Here is a 20,571-nt window from a genome sequence, read left to right as displayed (position 1 = left end):
AAGAAGGTAAGATACCCACACAGCAACAAGCCATGCTCACAACTGGCCACACACCCTCAACCCACCACCCCCATACCCACAGCCCTCTCCTCCTCCAGCCTCCTCACCATCTCCCTCTCGCTCGGGCTTCTCGGGTTGGCATCAATCCCCAAGATGGCGCTGATCCGCGTCTTATCCTGCTTGCCCTGCCCCTGGCTATGGCCATGCCCATGATGATGCCCGCCGCCACCACCGCCGCCAGCAGAGTAGAGCTGGTCGTCGGGGCTGCCGATGGGAGTGATGGGCGTCTGCGCGGCAATGCCCAGGTTTGCGCCCGCGCCGCCGCCGCCCGTGGTACCGCTGCCGCGCCACGCCTGCTCGAGAACAATCGGATTTGCGCCGGGGCCGTAGTCGGCAGCGACAGCAGCCCAGAAGGACGCGCGGTGGGCGTTGTAAACGGCTGTCAGGCGCGCCATGTCGACAGGGTGGCTTGCCGCGAAGCTGGGCGGGCTGTGCACGCCCCCGGCGGAAGCAGGTGGCGGGAGCGCGGAGCAGTCTAGGCGGAGAGGCCCAGGTCCGGGACCGTGGTGATGCGGGCCGTTGTTAGGAGCGCGTGTTGAAGCGTTTGAAGCAGCCCGGTACCCCGCTGAGGTCGCGGAACCCATGTTATGGGGGTGGGTGTCATGAAGAGGGGTGGGGTAGCCGCGAGATGTTGTAGGGGATGCGGTGCCAGCCGAGCCGGGCCCACTGATCAATGCAAGGGCAAGAGTCATCGAGGCAGGCTTGGGCAGGATCGTGGGCAGACGCGGCGAGGTGTTCGTGGAAGCAGTTGCTGACATGATGCTGGGGAGCTGGATACCGCCGGGACTGGTCGAGCCGTATGAGTCAGGAGGAGAAACAGAGCGACTCGGCGCGCCTCTGCGCTCATGTATTGGCGAGGATATGGTGGTATGAAGGATCGGAGAGTGTCCACTGGTCGAAGATCCCGACGACATGGAGGTCGTGCGCTTACGGCGATTGCTGCCGTGGCTGAGTTGATGATAATGAAGACGGCACGCAAGTTCCGTCTTCTTCAAGTGGGCCGCGATGTGTTTGTATGGCATTTTCTGCATACGCGTCTGGAGGAGATAAGCTTCCTGCGCACGGTAGCCGTCAGCAACTACATTTTTTGACGAGCTGGCCTCGATTTACGAGCTATCGGAATTACGCACCTCATCCTCGCTCCATGCTCGCCCGCCCCCAGTCGAAGCCGTCTTCCTGTTCTTCGTGATGCCATAATCATGGCGGTCGATGGCGTCCGATTTAGGCGTGTATGGGACGTGCGGCCCTGACATCTGCATGGTCGGAGACATGATTGCCGAGAATCCCAAGTCACCAATGATCGTGGATGCCCTTCCAATAGAGTGGCTGGCTCAAGCTGTTTTGCCAGGCGGTATGTCACCAGAAGTGAAACTTGCAACAAAGGTTGGTGCTCGTAAAAAGAGCAAGCAGGACTGGCTGCTGAAGAAGCGAAGTCGTCTTGTTTCGGTATGGACCGCAGTAGAGATAGGTTACCCAGAAGCAGAGTCCCTTCCACAATCTTGCAGGCAAGGACGTCTTGGGCGTCCCGTGAGAGGGAGCAAGTGGCGTAAACCTCGAACAACGGACCCAGGCAGTTGAAACAAGTCGATATGTTTCGAAAGTGGTACTCGACGCAAAGGCTCGGCCAGGCGAAGAAGAAAGTATAATAAACCAGATTATACCGTTTATAGGTGAAAGTAACACTCCCAGAAAAAGAATGTAGGCAGCGAAACTAGTTGGTAAAGGCGAAAGAGTGACAACGTTAGCTGCGAGAAGGGAAGTAAAAAGGAAAGGGACACACAACGCAACAGCGTAGTGATGGTGAGGGAATCCACACTTAGCGCTTGGTGAGTAGGAAGACAGAGAAGAAGAGGCAAAAGGGCTCTGGCTGGGGAGGGAGCAAAGACGCTGATAATAATGCATGCTATTGTTGCATGACGTCCGGCTGAAGCTCATCCAGTCCCACAAGGCGGACCAGGGGGAGGCCACCCCGGGCTTGAGGCCTGTTACAGACCTCCGGTGTGGAGACGCTTTGGGGGGGAGAGGTCGGGGATATGGTTACACGGTGGTGTAAGTTGTGCAGGGGAGTTATGTCATAGCCTGTGGAATGACCAGCTCAGGCCAGGCCAGACCTCATGTGCAAAGGCACGGCTAAGGCGAAGGCATATTTGAGTGAAAGAAGCGGTGACGGCCAGGTGACAGGGCGCCCTGGAAGAATTAGCCATCACCGTGAACAAGCCCTTCTCGATCATCCAGCAACAGAACCGAGTTCTGGAGAACTGAAACAGACGCTCAACCCTTGTCGCACTCGACAGCCAAGACAAAGGCGCCCGGTTCAGAACGATTCCGGGCGATGGGTCTGGCACACAAGTCATGCTGTCCACCCGAAAACGGACAGAACAAAACTTCTGGCCATCTCCCGCTGTGGCACACGCAGCACTTGCTGCCGGGAAACCGTGGCCGTATTTACCGGCTAGGATCTCCTCTCGCGTTCTGGAGAAAAGGTACGCCTGGTGAGGTGAAGACTCGGGCGATGGCAGACTGTATGTCCCTGAAAACGGCCAACAACGAGGCTTCGGCATTGCCGTTCCAAGGAGACATGCCGTCCCGTTGTTGCAGCGCTGGACCAAACTCAAGGCCTTGTCGCCGCGAGAAAAGGTATTGTTCGAGAGCATGTCGTGGATACCTGGCATCGGTGCCTGCCGCCTTGGGGCCCAAGACGAGTCGGCCAGAAGCAGAGAGAAGAGATCGGGGCAATCGAAGAGGCGAAATCGAGAACAACCGGCCGACCTCCAGGCACACATGGTCGCGGCCCACATTTGGCAAAGCGCAGGCGCGGAAACAGGGTCGAATCGCGATGCGTCGAGCCGTGTTAAAATCTTTCAATCGAGGTACGATCCTGTAACTCTTTTTTCTTCCCCTTCTTTGCGGGAAGGAGGTCTGTGACCTGACGTTTGACACTGTTATCCTCTTGCTCGTCGTTCTTGCCGAGTGTAACAGAACTGCCCTGGTGCCTGACCATCGCTTCTCATTGGCTGCGGAGATTTGTGCCGCCCCTCTTCCGGGGTTCTGCGGCTCTTGCACTTTGCAGGGGCCCGCATGCCCCGCGCTTGATCGCTTTTTCTCAGTGGACTCCTATGCACGAAGCTGCATCGATCCATCCCGTCTGTTTGGTTTGACATCTTTCGGTTGAAACGCGACTTTGTTTCTACCACAGTACCCAATTGTTGAGACGGGCGACCGACAGCAGATATCTCCATATACACGACAATCCTCATTTTCAGCCCGCCCCCACAGACTCGCCACTCTTAGCTGCAGCAACAGGTGGTCGGCGCGTATGGCCGGCGGCTCCGCGCGCTTTGAGCCAGAGTCACACTCGACACACATAGGATGTCCTCGTTCGAGGAGACCTAGACTGAGAGGCACAGCAGCAAGCTTCTTCAATGCGGACGAGCACAGCCGCAACCTGTATCGACCTTCTCGGGCCTGCCACCCCGGTGTAAAGGGGCAGACCCAAATGCGCGTGTGCGGTTACAATACAAGACTCATCACTTCTACTTACCTTCAAGCTCACGCGCGCACACTGAGGTTTCGATCGATAGAGAAATGATCTCATGGAAGAGTGGATCGCAGAAAGTTGGCCCCTGCACTCGCCCTGCCTCAAGGCTCAGATCAGTTCCGGTCATGCCTCAAACTCGCTAACCGTGGGCTCGCCCTCAGCCGTGTCTCAGGCCTTACTGAATCGGGTCTCTACGCACAGGCCAACCGCCCTCGGACCCCAGCACAACCGCGAGAGAAGAGGCTGCGCCTTGCGGGCCACAACCTTCACCACTATTTTGCGGGCCTTGCGACGAGGCCTGGCCATCCCAGTTGCGGCCAGCAAACAACGCTCGAAACGCCCCGAGTTGAAAGATTGACCGAGAAGGTTAAGTCAACCGAACTTTGTCTTGGAGCATCGGACGACCGCGAGCGCCCAACGACTCGGGATAACTCGCCCACCTTATTGCAGTCGACTACGACAAAAGCAGGTCGATTCTGTTCGGCAATTCCAACAACCCCAGCGCCGCATATGTTTGGTTTGCAGATGTGCTACGTCCGATCGTCCAAGCATAGGGCCTCTTCCTCGGCCGGTCTTGGGAACGGGAAGGAACGACGGCAATTGTGAGCGCAGAAGATGACCGGGTACTGCCTTATAACGCGATCAGAAACGGCGCGAATCACCCTCCGATGGCCCGCCTCTGCTTCAATCCGTCGTCGCCCCGCTGTTTCCATCTTAACAACGGCGGCCACACAGATGCTGACCTGTTAGGTCCGTTTACTGTCCACTGCAAGCCGTCCCGGCTCAGGGGCAAGCGTTGTTTGCTCCTTTACCATTGGGCGCGTGATGGAACTCGAGCGCCGCCTTTGACCTCAAGCTGCGACCGCCTCGGCTTGTCAACCCCTTTCAGGCAGAGGCGCCACACCGGATCCTGGCTCACCATCTACACGGAAGCTAAGGCGAATGTTCTCAGCAGTCACGCTTACCCTGTCCATCGTCTCGCTTCCGGCCCATGCTGCGGCCACTGGCCGTTAAGAATGTCATCTTGTGCGTAAGGTTGCAGTGGCTTAGCCCCAGCTGCCATGGTGCTGACAAACAAGCGTTCCGGCTCCGGCCCTTGCTTGCTGAAAAGAACTCGAGCGTCTAAGGTGCATCTACTTATCTCTCGCTCCGATCGTCTGACGAAGTTCAGATGCGCTTAGAGTTTCATGGAGGATCCATGGCGCCGTCTGAAGAATCAACCCAGCATGAACCTGATCGCTGGACCGCTCGGCGATGATTTACTTCATGATACTCACCGGCTTCTATCCTTGCTCTCGGCAGATGATACATTTCGCAACCGCACAATACCAACCGCTGTCGCTCTCGGAAGGAGCCTGCTTGCACGGCCGAAGCATTTTTCGATAAACCCGATTCCGGTGGTCTGTATAGATCACCAAACTGGTGCGGGTGCAGTACATTGCAGCCACACTTGCTTCCTCTCTAAAGTTTCTTACGACTTCATACCTTCCACGTTGCACAAGGCTTTCAATCTGGGCACCCGTTCCTCTCCAGCCTCGGTCCTTGACTTCATGTATTCGCTTGCAACATGGGGTTCTGAGCACCTTCCGGACCTTGACATTCTTGTACGCGGTTCTCTCTTCAGCTCCTGTTTCGATCAGCTACACGACGGGTAACGGAGATACCGGGGCTGTGCCGTCGATCCGCTCTCACAAAAGATCGGAAGGAGTCTCATTCGACGTTGTAATGACATAATGCAGTTTCACACGTTCCATCTTGTAAGTGTTGTAAGTGTGAGTTCGCATGCCGGAACATTCAACGTAGAGTTTCACCAAAGGACTGTTTGTATAGAAAGTAAGTTTGCACGGTTCAGCCTACTTGCAAGCATGCGAGCCTGTTAGCTCTCAGCACATGTCAAACCTGATGTCTTTCATTTATCATTGTCGAGATGCCCTGGCCATTAACATAGTGCAACTATAACTGTTGAGATAGTGCCTCCGGGTCTTCTAGAAAACACTCTGGTTGCGCAGTTGGCTCGGCCAGCTCCTCTTGTGGATGATGCAGAGCAGTCCATCTACACATGGGCACATCAATTCGGGATCGACTGAACCGTAAGTACTTCTCTTGTTGGGCTGCTTGGAGTACCTTCTTGTTGACGGCTTAACCCGAGGATAGCAGCATTGCCTTCACAGAACCGACCGGAATAGAGGTGCATAATAGAGGCACGCAGCGAGCAGCAATCACATATCTCATCACAGATTCATCTTGCCGTCCGCCAACCTGAGCTGCCAAGCCTGGGAAGGGGTTGTGTATCCCAGATCTGGGGAACCACAAGGACAGGGTCACAACGGGCTCGATAAGCGAGCCCGCCACAACAGCCTGGTCCATGTCCAGGTTTCTGAGGCTGGCCTGTTGAGCTGCAGACCACACAGACACAAACCATGCACACCCTTCTGCAAGAGCGCGTCCGTCTCAAACGTGGTGTTGACATGCTGGAACTGGTGCCGTTTCAGGCAAGAACCCCCAACCGCCTAGTCATTCTAAGACAGCATGAACATGCGGCGCCACCGCTATTTGTTCGATAACTGACCACACACAGGCAAGCTCGAGACAAGGTAGCTCTTCCAACCATGACGAAGACTATGTGGCCTCTCCTCTTCGGGAATAGATGGTGTGGGTTACAATTCCCTCTTGCATAGAGCGCTATGGCCGAGATAAATCTCGCTTTCCGTCCGGAGGGGGATGGGATAAGCGCTCTTAAGAAGTTCAGGGCCCTAAACCACCGCTGACTCCTGCCGAGAGATCTGGGGAGGGATTGAGATGGTTATCCTCCGAGAGCCGAAGCACCAGGCCCCGGTGATGGTCACTGAACTCTCCGGCGGCAGTGTCTCATTCCACCAGTCGGCTGATGGAAAGAAGGACTTGCCGCAGCCACCTTGTTCCCAACATCCTCCTCTGCCGGGCCGTGCTACAGCCAGGTTCTTGCTCCCATGATCGATTCGGGGTAAATATGCAGCGGTACTCCCTCAACCCGGTTTTTGTCCTCGGAATGGACCACATTTGCTCGTGTCGTTTGGTGTTCTGCCTCCTGGGCATCTTAATCCTTACAATTTCAACACGAGTTAGCCGTTTCACCCTAGCCACCTTCGGGAATTGCCCAGACGGCTCGAGCTGAGCTGTGCGGGGACCCGATATATGATGGGAAAGTATTGATGAAGGCGTTGTGGGACATTGGACAGGTACGGCCCGAACGTGCAAGCCAAGCGTCAACTGTCTCGAGTATCAAGCCGGGGTCAGATCGGATTGTGTCATGAGGGGACCCCAAAGTGGCTCTCTAAGTTCTCTTTGTAACAATCGCGGATTCTCAGGCAGTTGAATTGTGTACTCGGCTCCTGATCATCGGCTATCTACGCATTGTTGTCTTAAAGTCCAGAGCAGCCAAGTCCGAATTGTCCGGAGGTAAGGATCGTTGTTGGACATGACAGGCAGATCGCGTCACTTGCTTTTCCGTTTCGGGATCGACCGGACCATCAGATGCGCGTTCGTTCAATCTCATAGCTGGAGGGCATGTCCATCTGACAGCATTTGAGATGACATGGTTATTTATGGGGTTTGTTGGCATCTGCAATCATATCTGTTGCCGGCGGTGAGCATCCTCGTACTGCATATTTGCATTGGTACAGTATTGTATTGTACCTCACTCACATCTTCATTACTACCCCGGTGTGTGTCTCCGGACCCCGAGTTGATGACAGGTAATAATACCATTTCGACTGCCGGAGCCCATCATCGGACGGGATGCTGCAAATACACCCAGCTGCGTAATGGGTGATTTCATGGGGTTGCAGCCTCGCTACGCCAAACTCTCGGAATCTTGTGAGACTTGTAACATCGTTTCTGTCGGCCCCGGCGTTGTGCTGTGCCCTTGTTATTTCTTTCGCATTTCACTCAACACTGTAAGCCCGCTCGAATCACTCGCGAATGGCGTACTCAACCTTGATTGTGTTTGCCTTTACCTGTCATACGGACGAATGGCCGTTTAAGCCGCGTGTTTGTCCTGTCGGTTGTCACCAACCGCCAAGCTCTCTGCCGTCGGTGATTGTTGTTGACCTGCTCTGGGGCCGCCCTTCTGCCACGTCCATTCGTACAGGCGTACCGTGTGTTACAATGTCTTGATCTGCAGAGCTCCTCATGAACAATTCCACGCGTAAAATCTTGCCGTGTAAGATGTGAATGTCAAGGAATTGACGCTCGGCCCCCCCTTTTCGGGCTCCAGGTCGAGGTCTGTGGTCTGTGCTTCTCGATTACCGCCGGTGTGGGACCCAAATCGACATAGTCTGAAACAACCGGCCGATACCGTAATGCGTAATTGCACGAGTCTAGGCGGAAGGGGCAGCTCGCTTCGCCCCACACGAGACCTTTCCTCAAGCAACCGAGGCTGTCGCTTACCATTTGGTATTATACAATACGATCAATCGTACTTTACCTACCTCTTCATGAGCAAAGGCAGTAACCAATTGCTGCTTGCATCTTGCGGGATGGTGTTTTCTGTTACAGTATGGTGATTTAAGCATGATCCCACGGCCGTTACCAGCAGAGGACACCAGTCACGAATCGTCATTGGCGAAGGGTACGGATACGTGCACACAAGTGACGCCTCCCCGTCATCGTGCTTGCAGCGGTCCAATCTCTGCGAGAGCAATCACAAGCACAAACGCTAGCGCCAATCTGGAGCCAGGTATGAGCTTACCGTTGTCTGACAACCTGCTGTATAGATCCGCGCAGCTTGAGAAGAAGGCCATTCAATTATAATGGGTAGCCAGGACATTACTACTGACTCAGTTCGACGTGCTTCAAACAGAGCCGCAGTGGGCATCGGCCGCCAACAATGCTCGAGCCAGTTTCAGTGACGGCCCGATGCGAGAGCTGCCGGGCCGGCGATTCCGACGCAGGTGTGGCTTGCGACGGGACACTGGTCCAGTGACAAAAACTTTCAAGCGGGAAGTCACCACCCCACTATACTCTTGGCACAAACCCAATCCACCCAGAAAAGCTTGCAACCGCGCTCTGAGGTCACAGACATCTTTCTCAAGGTTTTCTCCACCCAGCCCCAACCCCCCATTCCTGATACTTCCACCAGTTCGAGGTACTTCTGCTCGCATGTCTTGAACTACATCCTAAGTCGCCTGTCCGCTTGTCACTCGCAGGTACCTTCCAGCTTCCCTCAACCTTGAAGAGTCGTGTCGTTGTATGCGCTTGCGCGATTCTTGAACAAGCCCATTCATCCGTAAGTGCCAGTTCCTCTTCATCTCAAATTTTCGAGACCCTCGGGCCATCTTATGATGGACTCGACGTGTGCTGCATGAGACACGCTACACTGCTCGCTGCACAGCAAAACCGCTCACCAAAACTGGTCAATCTGGTCTCTGCACACGGCTGAAAGGATGATGGTACCGTGTACCAAGCAAACCTCGCAGCCGACCTAAGAATCATGTCAATCGACAGGACAGGGCAGCTTCTCCCTTTGAAGCCCTATGAGCACGCACCAGCCCGTTGGGGTTTGGTTGTTTATCTTCAGGGAACTTTCACGACGCTTCATCTCATTGCAATTGTCCTTCTCTGCAGACCGCTGACCGCTATGACACGAGCTAGATCATGCATCAGTGGACGATTACACCTATGCCGGAGTACCTCTACTCTAACTCCACCAGCCACTCCAATGAACTTCAGTGAGTTACCTCGTCCCTTTGTATCTCTCGGTATCCTGGCACGGCCCCCAAGACACCTGACCGTGCCCCCTCTCCAACCCAACCCTCCCCGATTTGCGTACTCGATGTACTTTCTCCCGGTGCATTGTCCTGTACGTGTACACTTGGGAGCAGAGTAGATCTACGACGTGGGGAATGCTCGGGCGAAATAACTGAGCGTCATTACATTTCCCCAATTGTGACTTGGGCCCTGAGAACGCCCGTCTGCCCTTTATTCCGAGCTCTCCCTTCCCTTTGGGTTTCGCTGTCCGATCCTGGTCTGTTGCTTTGCGCCCGGGGAGCTCTCCCAACAGACCTCTCCCCCGTCTGTGATGAAGAAGCAGCGGACAGCAAACACGGTTCAGTCATGGCGTCCGCTGCAGACGACATCGATGCCGGCGTTGCAACTCCACCAGCAGCACCAGCAGCAACAACACCATCCGTCGCCGTCGCCGAACACATTCGCTAACCATGCCGGATGGTACAGTCAATCGCCTTATGCTGCTGCTCCGCAACAGCCCGACCTGACTCGGCGCGACCAGCAGCAGCAGTCGGTGGACTATCGAGCATACCCCACCCAGCCACCCCAGACATCGCAGCAGCCACAGCAGCCACAGCACCCGCATCAGCAGCAGCAGCAGCATGCGCAGCACGCGCAACACCATGTGGCCCAGCCCGTGCAGCCTCATGCCCAACAGGGCCAGGCTCCACCGCCCCAGCAGCCGCAGGCCCCGGCACCGGCACCCGCGCAGTCGGGAAGGCGGAAGCGACCCGCTCCAGGTGCTCATCCTCCAGCCCATGCTCCCCAGCACGCGCCGCAACATGCTCCACAACACCAACCTCAGCATACTCCGGCTCACGCTCCGCAGCACGTTCCGCAGCACGCCGCTCAGCATGCACCCCAACACCCCCCTCAGCTTGCCCAGCAACATCCCCCTCCGCATGCTCAGCACGCTTCTCAACACCAGCCTCAGCATACATCCCAGCACATGACGGGGTCCCAGCCTGGCCAACAGCAGCAGCAACAGCAAGCTGGGCAGCCTGCGCCCATGGCGGCCCCTCAGGCCGCGCAGCCTTCAGCTACGCAGCAGCAGCAGCAGCAACCACAACAACAGCCGCAGCAATCGCAGCAGCAGCAGCCCCCGCCGCACCACCCACAGCATGCGCCACATGGGCCGCATCCTCCGCAGCAGCAGTCGCAGCAGCAGCCTGCCTCCGCTGGCGCTCCGGGCCCCGCTCCAACTCAGCCGGCTGCTGCACCGGCGCAGCCCGCTCCGGCCGACGACACTCCGGCGCCGCCTCCCGCTAAGAAGAGTCGGACAAATACGCCTTGGACGCCGGCTGAGGAGCTTCGGCTGAAACAGATGCGTGATGCGGGCCACAGCTGGGCCGAGATTGCCAAGGTATGCGCCGTCGATGATGGTACGAGGTATGCTAGGAGCTAATATGATACAGACCTTTCCATCGCGAACAGAGGGGAGTGTGAAGAAGCACTGGTACAAGGACATGCATTATGCTGAATTCGCTGAGGACGAAGTACATATCACCCTGTTGTTCTCTGTTACAGCATGTCAAAGCTGACTGTCCATTTAGAAAGCGGCCTTGTTCTCAGCCATCAAGGAGTACGAGAACAACAAGTGGAAGACAATCGGGCAGAAGGTTGGAAAGCCTGCGAAGGCCTGTGAGCAGTATGCCAAGGAGCATTTTCCTGGTGAGTGATGGTGCAGTTCGTGATCCGAAGGACCCGGGACAGAAGCTGACAGTTTTGTAGATCTGTTTCCCCCGCAGAAAGGCAGATGATGCACACTTTGATCGCCTCAACCCCTGAATGCGATTAGGCTCTGGCGGAGGAGCTGTCTTCCTCCCTACCCACATTTGTCGGCCTCCTGCAGTCCAGCGAGATTTGGGGACAACCGGAGCTCCCCACACGGAGAAAGTTGGTCATGTATTTCATGATTATCTGGTTCATTAGCGGCCTCTTTATGCTTGCCATTTATTGTCTCTTCTTCCATCTCGTCCCTTGACAGTGTTTCTGTCCATGGCTATTCCCACTCTTGGTTTGGCTTGTTGGAGTCTCGGTTCGAAGAAAGTCGATGCCACGGGGCTTGACCGAAGGCATATTTGGTCAATGTCGTTCTACCCCCTGGGACATTAGAGGTCACCAGCGAGGTCACTTGGACGTAAGTGCACCTGCTTATACTGGGCTGCCAGGACTTGGTAGCCAGGCGTGGTGCAACGAGGAAAAGATGTCGGATGGTGGTGGTCATTTCTTTTACGGAGATTGTCTGGGCCTGTTTTTCATCATAATCGTCTCGTAAGCATCATTTGCTGCCACTATCCGGAAGTTAGTTGTCTTTTCATGTTGATTGGCCTCAAGAGCACGCAGAGCAAGTTAGCGCAGCGGGAGTAGGCATGCTTCGGCAAAGTGATTGATAAGGTGAATGGGTCATTTTATCTGACGGTCTATCAAATTCACAGACCATCAAGGTGCAGTGGGACTTATCTAGTCTAGTAGCGATGAACGCTCCCACAGCGTATATTGTTTGCTCAAGGCTGCTGTGTACTGTATCTTAGATGCCAGTCTGCCGAGAATATCCGAAAATAAAGTAGAGGTTATATGTTGGTATGGTATTAAGTGGTGTGGGTGTGTACATTTACACTAGATGGCCGACAGAGTCATATCCTGGTGCATGTGAACGGCAGTCCTTATCGCTTATATTGGAGCTCAGTGAAAATCTTGATCGCGATGCTAACAACACGAGACAAATGTTGGTCAAGTGAGCACCAGCAGAGAAAACGATGGAAGATGGTGATAACCGCCTGCCCAATCAGCTGTGGTGTGACGTTTCTGGAAACGGACATAGCGGTTATCTGCAGTGGCTCCACAGCGTCTGCAGGGGCCTGGAAACGGTCTGGGGAAGCCTGAAGTTCGTCGTGAATGAGGACTTGGCATCCATAATGGCAGAGACTTGGGAAATGGATCGATCTTGATGTCCGCTTGCTCTTGAACAGTGCAGTGATGTTGTTGTATACACTTGTGTATGCTGCTAACATCCCAGTTGATCCCTGGTTGCTAGTTACCTTATTGATGTATTCGCCCAATCATCAATCCCCTGATGGCAGGAATCGAGGATGAGGCCAACGGCTCTGCATGTCTGACCCAACACGAGGGGATGCAGGAAATGTCTCCACTCTCTGGGTGGCGTGCAACTTGACTTTTAGCCACCTTGAATTGGATCGTCCAGCGTAGCTGCCGTTCTGGGAGTGGAAACTGCGGAGATGAACCAAGCCGAGAGCCCCAGCTGCTAAGATTGAACTTCGCGCTCTTCTCCCCCTTTTCCACCTCCAACCATTCGGCGACGGGACCTTCAGGAGCCCACTCACTCTCGTTTTACCTCCATCCAGCGCCGTGCCAGCCGTTGGGGATCGTTCGCTTCGCACAGAGGGGCCCGGAAAGGTCGCTTGTCCATTCGTTTCATTTGAGAATCGTCGGTGAAACGCGATCTCACTGCTCTCCACCAAGAAATTCACGGTCCGATCGTTCAACGTCCCACGAAACATCCGCCCCCGATCGAACCATTCTCTACGCCTACTTCGCACCCTACCATTTTACGCGCTTATCAGGCGCTTGAGGACCCTGGGTTTTGTTAGGGTTGCCTGGCACCGACTTCCCTCGGCCCTGCATTCCAACACGCCGCATTTAGGACAGTTGGAGAACACGCAACCGGAAAGGTGGCTCACGACTGACGATATATCGGAGCCTCGCGAACGTCGTCGCTTCTCCCGAGACTTTGATTTCACCGAGACATATCCCGCGCGCCCGGTCATAAGAGCACCATGGTTCGATCTCTCCTCCCGCTGGGTGCTGCCCTGCTCGGCGCGACCACCGTCCTGGCCGCCGACATCCCTACCTGCTCGTTAGAGAAGAAATGCCCCGAGGAGGCACCCTGCTGTTCTCGTGAGTAGATCTCGGATCGCGGGCATACCATGCCTTCCAGTCTTGCACTGTGAAGAAAGACCACGCGACTGACTTCGGGGAACATGCAGAGTACGGCCAATGTGGCGTCGGCGCTTTCTGCCTCGGCGGCTGCGACCCGCGTATGTCCTTCTCCCTCGACTCGTGCGTGCCCGCTCCGGTGTGCAAGGACAAGACGTACAAGATGGACTCGCTCGACCGGTACAAGGACATCAGCGAGTATCTGGGTGACCCGGAGACGGCGGACTGGGTGGGCCAGGGCGAGCCGCTCCTCTACGACGGCAACGTCCTGCTTACCATGCCGCCCAAATCGGTCGGCACCGTGTTGGCTACGACGACGTACATGTGGTATGGCAATGTCAAGGCGACGCTAAAGACGTCCAGGGGCGCCGGTGTGGTGACGGCCTTTATCCTGTTCAGTGATGTCAAGGACGAGATTGACTACGAGTGGGTGGGCGTGGACCTTCACACTGCCCAGACCAACTACTACTTCCAGGGCATTCCCGATTGTAAGTGTCTTCAGTTTGTGACCGTCTTGTGGCCGCACATTTGGGTACTGATTACTGCTCAAGACACACACACCGGCAACCTCACGGTAGACGGTAACACGTACGACGAGTTCCACGAGTACGAGATCCAGTGGACGCCCGACGAGATCAGGTGGCTCATTGACGGCAAGCTCGGCCGGACGCAGAAGAGGTCCGATACGTGGAACGAGACGTCCAATCAGTGGGCGTACCCCCAAACGCCGGCGCGGGTGCAGATCTCGCTCTGGCCCGGTGGCCTCGAGACCAACGCCAAGGGCACCATCGACTGGGCGGGCGGCAAGATCGACTGGAACTCGGACGAGATTCAAGACTACGGCTACTACTTTGCCACGTTCAAGGAGGTCACGGTCGAGTGCTACAAGACGGACAAGGCGCCCGGCACCAACAAGGGTGTGTCGTACTACTACAACGACATCTCGGCCACCAACGACACGGTCGTCGACAGCGATAAACCGACCGTGCTCAAGAGCCTCCTCGGCACGGGTACCGACATGGACAAGGGCGACAGCACCACGTCAGGCAGCGCCTCGGCGTCGTCCTCCTCGGTCGCGTACATTCCTGGCGGCGGCTCGGCGCCCCCAAACCAGGTTCCCGGCGATGAGAACTCGGATGATTCGGGATCAGACTCCGGCAGCGGCACCGGTGGCAGCAGCGGCGGTTCCAGCACCGGCGACTCGCTGGCTTGTGCCACGTCCGGGTTTGTCCAGTCGTGCGGCCAAAGCGGCACCAGCAACTCCAACGCGGGGGCTCGCGATGTGGAGCGGGGGCTCGGGGCCAGCGCGTTTGCTGTGGTGGTGGGGTTCGCGGGACTGCTTTTGCTGTGACAGAACACACGTGAACTACGGCCGAAGTCGGCTCACGCATGTTACGGTGTTGCTTTCGATGGGATCTCTTGCAACCTAATCCGTCTCATCTGGTCTCATCTGGTTCGATCTGTGGGGGGTTGGTATGCCTGTCCCGGTGAAGGGATATGGACGGAGATAGAGGGCGAAGAAGGGGCATGGGATGAATATCCGACTGTCTTGAACGCATGCGACCTACTTTGGGCTTGGACAGGGCGAGCCATTTATCTGCCTATTCACTTACTGCTTTGTTTGTATTTCTCTCTTCTTCCTGTATTGATGTTGATACCACTCGACGAGCCGTATATACGCGCGGGTTTGATGTCTACCTTGTGTACGTGTATGGACTGGTGAAAAGGTGGAGGGCGCCAGTCGGGGTGCCGTGATCAGAAACTGTGCTGCAAGACTCTCGATGATTTCGTAGAGGTGTCGTTTTCTAGAGATGATATTGCTGCTGGTGCTTTCTTGGTTTGTTGTCTGCGTTCTATTTCGTGTTCTCGGTCGCGGGTTACCAGCCTGCCGACGACTGGACCCTGACTGGGGAAAGCGGAAAGGGGGGTGGGGCTGTTTAGTTTTTGTGATGGCTTTGGCTGTCGACCACGTCTCTTGCATTTGTGGAATTTCTGGCTTACCGACCAGGACCGCGATGGTAGGCAATGTTCACTCTCTCTATTTGAGCCGTTCGATCTCTTAAAGCTCACCGACCAGCTGCCCCTAGCCGGGTTGAAACTGGCAAAGGAGGTCCATCGGCTACGGAAACCACCAGGTGTGATTTTACACGGATCGAACTGCCAGTGGTGCCTCTCCGAAAGCAAGGATCATCGACCTGCAGTCACCATCGAGCCATTGGCTTCTTTGGTAAGCTTGTGAGAGATGCGAGGCGGAAAGCCGTTTTTAGTGCTTCTGCAAGGTGCCCACTACTACTAGTGTACCTGAGTTAGGAGTACGAATTCGGATGGAAGCACGTTCACTGTAACTAGTGCGACAGACCCGAGTAAGGTATGCATGTACTACACCAAGACTGAGAAGCTGTGGAGGTTGGTATCCATGAAGGTGACACAGAGAGAGGCAAGCTGGTCTTGTGATGCGAAAGGCTTGCTGTGTTCTGCGTATCCAGCTTGCCTTGTACACATTTGCGGATGGTTTGGCTAGGACCTACCTAAGGTACCTTGTGGTAAATACAGTACCTACCTATATCCGTACACCTGACGTTTTCACAACCCTAATGACGCACGTTCTCAACCTTACATCCCGACCCGGGCTCCGGCCGAGTCCCACTGAGCACCAGTTCAAGCCAACCCAACGCCCTGACGCCGCCGTTCACGTACTCGCTCTCGTGAGCCCCGACCAAGTTTCGCTGGTAGAGGACATTGGCCCCTACGCGGCAGATGCGGTCGACGTGGTCGTCCGTCGTGGCGATGCTGGTGAGCTCGTCCATGACGGCCTTGTACACGAAGAGTGGCATTTGCGGAATGCCATCTAGAGAAAACAGAGCAAAAATGCGCCGTCTGTCATCACTCGGTGCTAACACAGCGGCGAAGGAGATCACTTACGGTATCCCATGTGCCAGTTATCCCCCAACACGCGCACCATCTCAGCCGCCTTGAGGATGTCGTCCCCATTGGTGAAGTACTCGAAGATGTCATGGCCCATGAACATGGCGACCGCCTCGGCCGGCGTGGTGCGCAGAGCAGCGAGGAATGTGGTTCTGTTATACGGCCCGTCCTCGCGGAGCTGCCTGATCAAAAACTCCCTCGCCTCCGGGTACTGGGCCGTCACGCCAAGGAGGACATACGGCACGATGGCCGCGTAGGGGGTGCCCGTGACGTTGTAGACGATCTGCGTGAAGTTGGACGGCACGCCGCCCAGGGCTGCCCCGGCGAAGCTCAGCTCTGGCGCGTACGACGCTTGCCGCTCGGCCGCGAAAGTGCTCGCTAGCGCACCGCCCGAGTATCCCCAGAGCGCGTAGCGGGCCTCGCCCTTGCCCTTGTTGCTGGCGAACTTGTCAAAGGACAGAACGGCTCGAACCGCGTCGAGCACGGCGTGGCCCGCCTGGATGCCCGCGCTAAACGCCGCGAGCGGACCTTCAAAGTCCGGCACGCTCACGGCCCAGCCACGGTCGAGCCCCGCCCGCACGTTGGACATGATGTTCTCGCCGTGGAGGGTCGACAAGCCATAACTCGGGCTCTGGTCGACGTCGGGGGTGTTGTAGGGGATCTGGTACGAGACCAAGGTGGTCTGCTTGGCCGGGAGGAGCGGGAGGAAGACAGTCGTCACGGCCCACGACGCCTTGTAGCGGGCGTCGGTCGACCGGAAGAGAAGTTGGTAGGCCCCCGCCGTGTTGTTTACCAGGAGCGTGATGTTGCTGTGTGCCTTGCGGACGCGGAGGATCGCACCGGGGGCATGTCTCTCGAATCCAGGGGTTGCCGAATACCACGGGTCTTGGCTGGGTGGGAGTTGCGGTGCCCCCAGGACGGTCGATAGCATTGCTGCCAGGATGGCAAAGGTTCGGAACGAAAAAGCCATGCTGAGTAGTTCCATCTAAGGAGCAGGCACTCCGAAACTGTAGCGTATTTACAATAGGGAGGTGGATTGGAGCTAGGATTTAGGTGAGACCAAAACGTAAAGAACAAGACAGTTGGGACTCGTAGTACACAGGCTGGACCTTAAATAAAGGAGTCCCCATGCTCCTTTTCTGAGATGGCCCATGGTTCTCCGATATGGCCGTTACCACCTATTCCAATACACCAGACAAGCGAGCCTCGAGATAATTATGAGAGCTTTTGAGCAGTTTTCTAGCTGAGGTGTGCCGTGTTTGTAATCCACCTGCTGCCACACTCCAGGGATTCGCTTCCTTCGAAAACAAATTCCGACGTCAGGTGTATCAGAAATGCTACTTAATATTGATCCGACTTGATATTGGCCTTGTTGGGTTAGTAATACACCTCCCTTGATCCTCAGCGAACGATTCATGGCGCTCTTATGGTCGTTTGTCTGCGCTGTTTGGTCTGGTTCCTGGTCGGCATCATTGACACAAGGACGGTTCACTAATTCTGCAAACGGAGCTGGGAAGTCAGTCAAGAACAATCGTGATTGCTATCCCAGCACCTGCAAGTCCCGGGCTACACTCGTTTACATCTCATGATGAGCGCCAGACACGATTTCTAGGCCAGCCTGGCAGCACGCCAGCAACCGCCTGGCCTCTGGCAGCCTCCCCTGCTTTGTGCAGTGGCTGGCAAGATTCCTCATTGCATACTTCGCCGGAAGGTAGCTGTCAACCTCCTCAGGACCCAATGCCGCTTCGTAGTCTTGCAGCGTCTCGTGTGGCATATGGTGTTCATAAAGATGCCTTACCGAAACGACATGCTCTTCTAGAACGGTAGCCCTCCGAGTCAAGTCCCCATCTCAGAATCTCCGTCCTCCCAAAAGAGTATACTACCCGCCAGAGCATGTCTTGAGAGATGCTGTTGCCTCCCCAAGGAGTGTCCTGGCATCTATCCGGAACACAGTGTCAGCAGATGCTCTGGGTCATGATGGAGACAAGAATTATTACCTTGCTCCGGAACCGTCGCTTTCGGCTCACGTTCCATGGCAAGGCAACAGTTTCAAAAAACGATACCCCAACCATCTCTTGTCCTCCTCATGGCACATTGTTCGTAACCCTGAACCTTCAAAACCCGTTACCAGCCTCCCAATACCAGGCGGGCGAGCTGGCCCATGCGAAGCTAAATCATCATCCTAATGTGTTCCTCCCAACCGCAAACATCAAGAGGTACTCCGCTTATATGAAGCCTCCACATCAAGTCGTCTCATCGCACCCACTAGCATCTCAACAACACTCCTCTTCCTCCTCAGCGCCGCCAGCCGGAGCAAGCCATCCACCACGCCCATCTCCCCGCACAAGCGCACCATCTCCACAGCGATGAGGTCCGAGACAGACGAGGCAGCATACTCATCACTATCGCCATCCCACCAACACCCGACCAGCCTATCCTCCTTCCCCCCCCCAACTACACGACGATCATCATCCACCATGGCGCGGGCGCGCACCGCAAAATTCTTGCTAGCCAGCTTAAGAAGGTGCGCCAGATCCCTCTCCCCCGAATCCGACACAGCCGGATCCGCCAGCAACAGCAGGCGAACCAGGCCGCGATGCCCATTCCGCGAGGCATACCGGAGCGCGGTGTGGTTGGCATGGTCTCTCGCGTCCGGGCGGGCGCCTCGCTCAAGGAGCATCGTGACCGTCTTTTCGAAACCGTAGCCCGCTGCGAGCATGAGCGGCGACACGCCGTGCTGGTCGACCTTTTCGAGGCTGCGCCGCCGGTGGATCCAGCGGGTCGGCGAGTTGAATAGCGCTTCGATGGCGCGGACTGTGGCGTCATCGGTACGGGCGGGGTTTTTGGGATGGTTTTGTTGGGAATAGGCCGGCATGTGGCTGTGGCCCGAGTAATCTGGGCCGCGAACTGCGAAGAAGAGGATGGTCTGCTTTTTGTCCGTCAAGGCGTCTAGGCTGGCTCCATGGTTCAGCAAGAGCTTGATTATCTTGACGTTGCCTGCGGCAGCCGCGGTGTGGAGGGCTGTCACACCGCCGCGTGCGGCGCAGTTTGCATTCGCGCCGCTAGCTAAGATGGACCTGACCCTGTCAAGGTCATTCTTGTCGACAGCGTCATTCAGTGCGCTGTGATCTAGGCCGGCGTACACCGCCGTCTCGGGGCTGCTGTTGAGAGGATGGGTCGGGCTTTGGTAGCTCAACGTGTTGATGTCAAGCATCACCTGGCTCAAGTTGGGACTGTGATGAACAGAGAAGACGTTGACCTCACCACCAAACCCGCTGCTCGAGATTTGAGCCGCATGGTGCGGTAAATCCGAAGCGGAAAACCAATATGGAATTTCATCGGAGAAGTGGCTGCCATGGGATGGAGGGTCGGTGGGATCGACCCAGGGAAGTTGAGCAACCGTGGGACTTGGATCGTGTCGCGCGAAGCTGGGTGGATGGATCGACATCTGAGGCCCCGAGAGCGCGTCCGGAATGAACTGAGCGATCATAGCGGTGCGCGTCGGCCGTTGGGCATTCCGACAGGTCTCGTCAGATGGCCAGACTACAGAGATAGGATGCTGCCGCGGGATGTCGGAGATCGGGGGCGTCCTCTCGCTGTCGAAGCCATACGATACAGGCGAGTCCGCCATGGGAACTTGATTTCCCTCGCTCGTGTTTGGTTGGGGACAGGGCGGTGATATTGGCGGGAGCGAGTTGGTCCACTGATTCGGCTCCGGGGCTCTATACGTGATGTGTGGGGGAGTTGACACTGGCCAAACACCGAGGTCAGCCCTCGTCTTAACCATCAGACCAGTAATCGGTATATACCCTGTGGACCGATCCCTTGCTCGATCCCTCCATCCCCAGCCAACCTGTGTCGCCTCTTGAACCGGTAAAGCTTCCGAAGGTCGACAGGCTTGCCATGTCGGGTGAAGACGGTTTCCTTGTTCGCCATCCGGTGTCGCTCGGCAACGCTAAGCATAAAGATGGATTCCTGGGTTTTGAGATTCTTTTCCAAGCCCCAAATTTTGAAATACTTCTTGTACATCTTCTGGCTGAGATGGAGGTCAGCCCACAAACTGGGCGATCTGTAAGAGACAGGTAGAGTGTACGTTGCAACGAAGCCATGGACATCTGCCATGATCTTCATGACCTCCGGGAGCTTTCCCCCGTGATTCCAGTAGAGATCCTCGATCCTACTTCGGTGAGCTGCCCAGTCTAATGGACTTCTTTGCCGAGGGAGCATGGCGGTCAAGTCAAGGGGACGGCCCTTAGATCGCGAACGAAAGAGGCTCGGCAAAGTCCGAGAACAAGATAAGAGAGGTGATGTGAGAAGAGGGGAGA

The 20,571-nt window shown here is 56.0% G+C and overlaps 8 protein-coding genes across 8 annotated transcripts; 4 read left to right on the top strand and 4 right to left on the bottom strand.

The window, feature by feature from the left end:
- Positions 1 to 56: 56 nt before the first annotated feature.
- On the bottom strand, positions 57 to 1,331 carry N657DRAFT_683842 (uncharacterized protein; the record flags this gene model as incomplete). The annotated part of the gene is made up of 2 exons (XM_062796614.1): positions 57 to 1,115; positions 1,191 to 1,331. The coding sequence occupies 2 exons, from the start codon at positions 1,329 to 1,331 to the stop codon at positions 57 to 59; spliced, it is 1,200 nt and encodes a 399-aa protein (XP_062644041.1).
- Positions 1,332 to 4,518: 3,187 nt separating this feature from the next.
- Positions 4,519 to 5,349, top strand: N657DRAFT_165470 (uncharacterized protein). Its single transcript, XM_062786047.1, has 2 exons — positions 4,519 to 4,624; positions 4,685 to 5,349. The coding sequence occupies exon 2, from the start codon at positions 4,786 to 4,788 to the stop codon at positions 5,251 to 5,253; it is 468 nt and encodes a 155-aa protein (XP_062644040.1). The 5' UTR covers positions 4,519 to 4,624; positions 4,685 to 4,785; the 3' UTR covers positions 5,254 to 5,349.
- Positions 5,350 to 8,017: 2,668 nt separating this feature from the next.
- N657DRAFT_165263 (uncharacterized protein) lies at positions 8,018 to 8,867 on the top strand. The gene is made up of 2 exons (XM_062786046.1): positions 8,018 to 8,315; positions 8,439 to 8,867. The coding sequence occupies exons 1-2, from the start codon at positions 8,150 to 8,152 to the stop codon at positions 8,744 to 8,746; spliced, it is 474 nt and encodes a 157-aa protein (XP_062644039.1). The 5' UTR covers positions 8,018 to 8,149; the 3' UTR covers positions 8,747 to 8,867.
- A 1,506-nt stretch (positions 8,868 to 10,373) lies between these two features.
- On the top strand, positions 10,374 to 11,043 carry N657DRAFT_580265 (uncharacterized protein; the record flags this gene model as incomplete). The annotated part of the gene is made up of 3 exons (XM_062789447.1): positions 10,374 to 10,727; positions 10,780 to 10,860; positions 10,918 to 11,043. The coding sequence occupies 3 exons, from the start codon at positions 10,374 to 10,376 to the stop codon at positions 11,041 to 11,043; spliced, it is 561 nt and encodes a 186-aa protein (XP_062644038.1).
- Positions 11,044 to 13,161: 2,118 nt separating this feature from the next.
- N657DRAFT_580258 (glycoside hydrolase family 16 protein) lies at positions 13,162 to 14,672 on the top strand (the record flags this gene model as incomplete). The annotated part of the gene is made up of 3 exons (XM_062789446.1): positions 13,162 to 13,282; positions 13,372 to 13,809; positions 13,873 to 14,672. 3 exons carry the CDS (start codon positions 13,162 to 13,164, stop codon positions 14,670 to 14,672), a joined length of 1,359 nt encoding a protein of 452 aa, XP_062644037.1.
- A 1,249-nt stretch (positions 14,673 to 15,921) lies between these two features.
- Positions 15,922 to 17,300, bottom strand: N657DRAFT_603259 (lipase 5; the record flags this gene model as incomplete). The annotated part of the gene is made up of 2 exons (XM_062790142.1): positions 16,244 to 17,300; positions 15,922 to 16,169 (listed from the first exon to the last, which is right to left on the bottom strand). Coding segments are annotated over exons 1-2 (1,236 nt in total), but the record flags the coding sequence as incomplete, so codon positions are not given.
- Positions 17,301 to 17,767: 467 nt separating this feature from the next.
- On the bottom strand, positions 17,768 to 18,370 carry N657DRAFT_649331 (uncharacterized protein). The gene has a single exon (XM_062793698.1). The coding sequence runs from the start codon at positions 18,018 to 18,020 to the stop codon at positions 17,823 to 17,825; it is 198 nt and encodes a 65-aa protein (XP_062644035.1). The 5' UTR covers positions 18,021 to 18,370; the 3' UTR covers positions 17,768 to 17,822.
- An 85-nt stretch (positions 18,371 to 18,455) lies between these two features.
- N657DRAFT_683838 (ankyrin) lies at positions 18,456 to 20,473 on the bottom strand (the record flags this gene model as incomplete). Its single annotated transcript, XM_062796613.1, has 3 exons — positions 18,456 to 19,996; positions 20,056 to 20,282; positions 20,340 to 20,473. 3 exons carry the CDS (start codon positions 20,471 to 20,473, stop codon positions 18,456 to 18,458), a joined length of 1,902 nt encoding a protein of 633 aa, XP_062644034.1.
- Between the last annotated feature and the right edge of the window lie 98 nt (positions 20,474 to 20,571).

The sequence above is a fragment of the Parathielavia appendiculata genome (assembly GCF_033297405.1).
Source record: "Parathielavia appendiculata strain CBS 731.68 unplaced genomic scaffold N657scaffold_18, whole genome shotgun sequence".
NCBI classification, from domain to species: domain Eukaryota; kingdom Fungi; phylum Ascomycota; class Sordariomycetes; order Sordariales; family Chaetomiaceae; genus Parathielavia; species Parathielavia appendiculata.
Note: the sequence above shows the minus strand (reverse complement) of the source record. Positions and strands in the feature narration are given on the sequence as shown.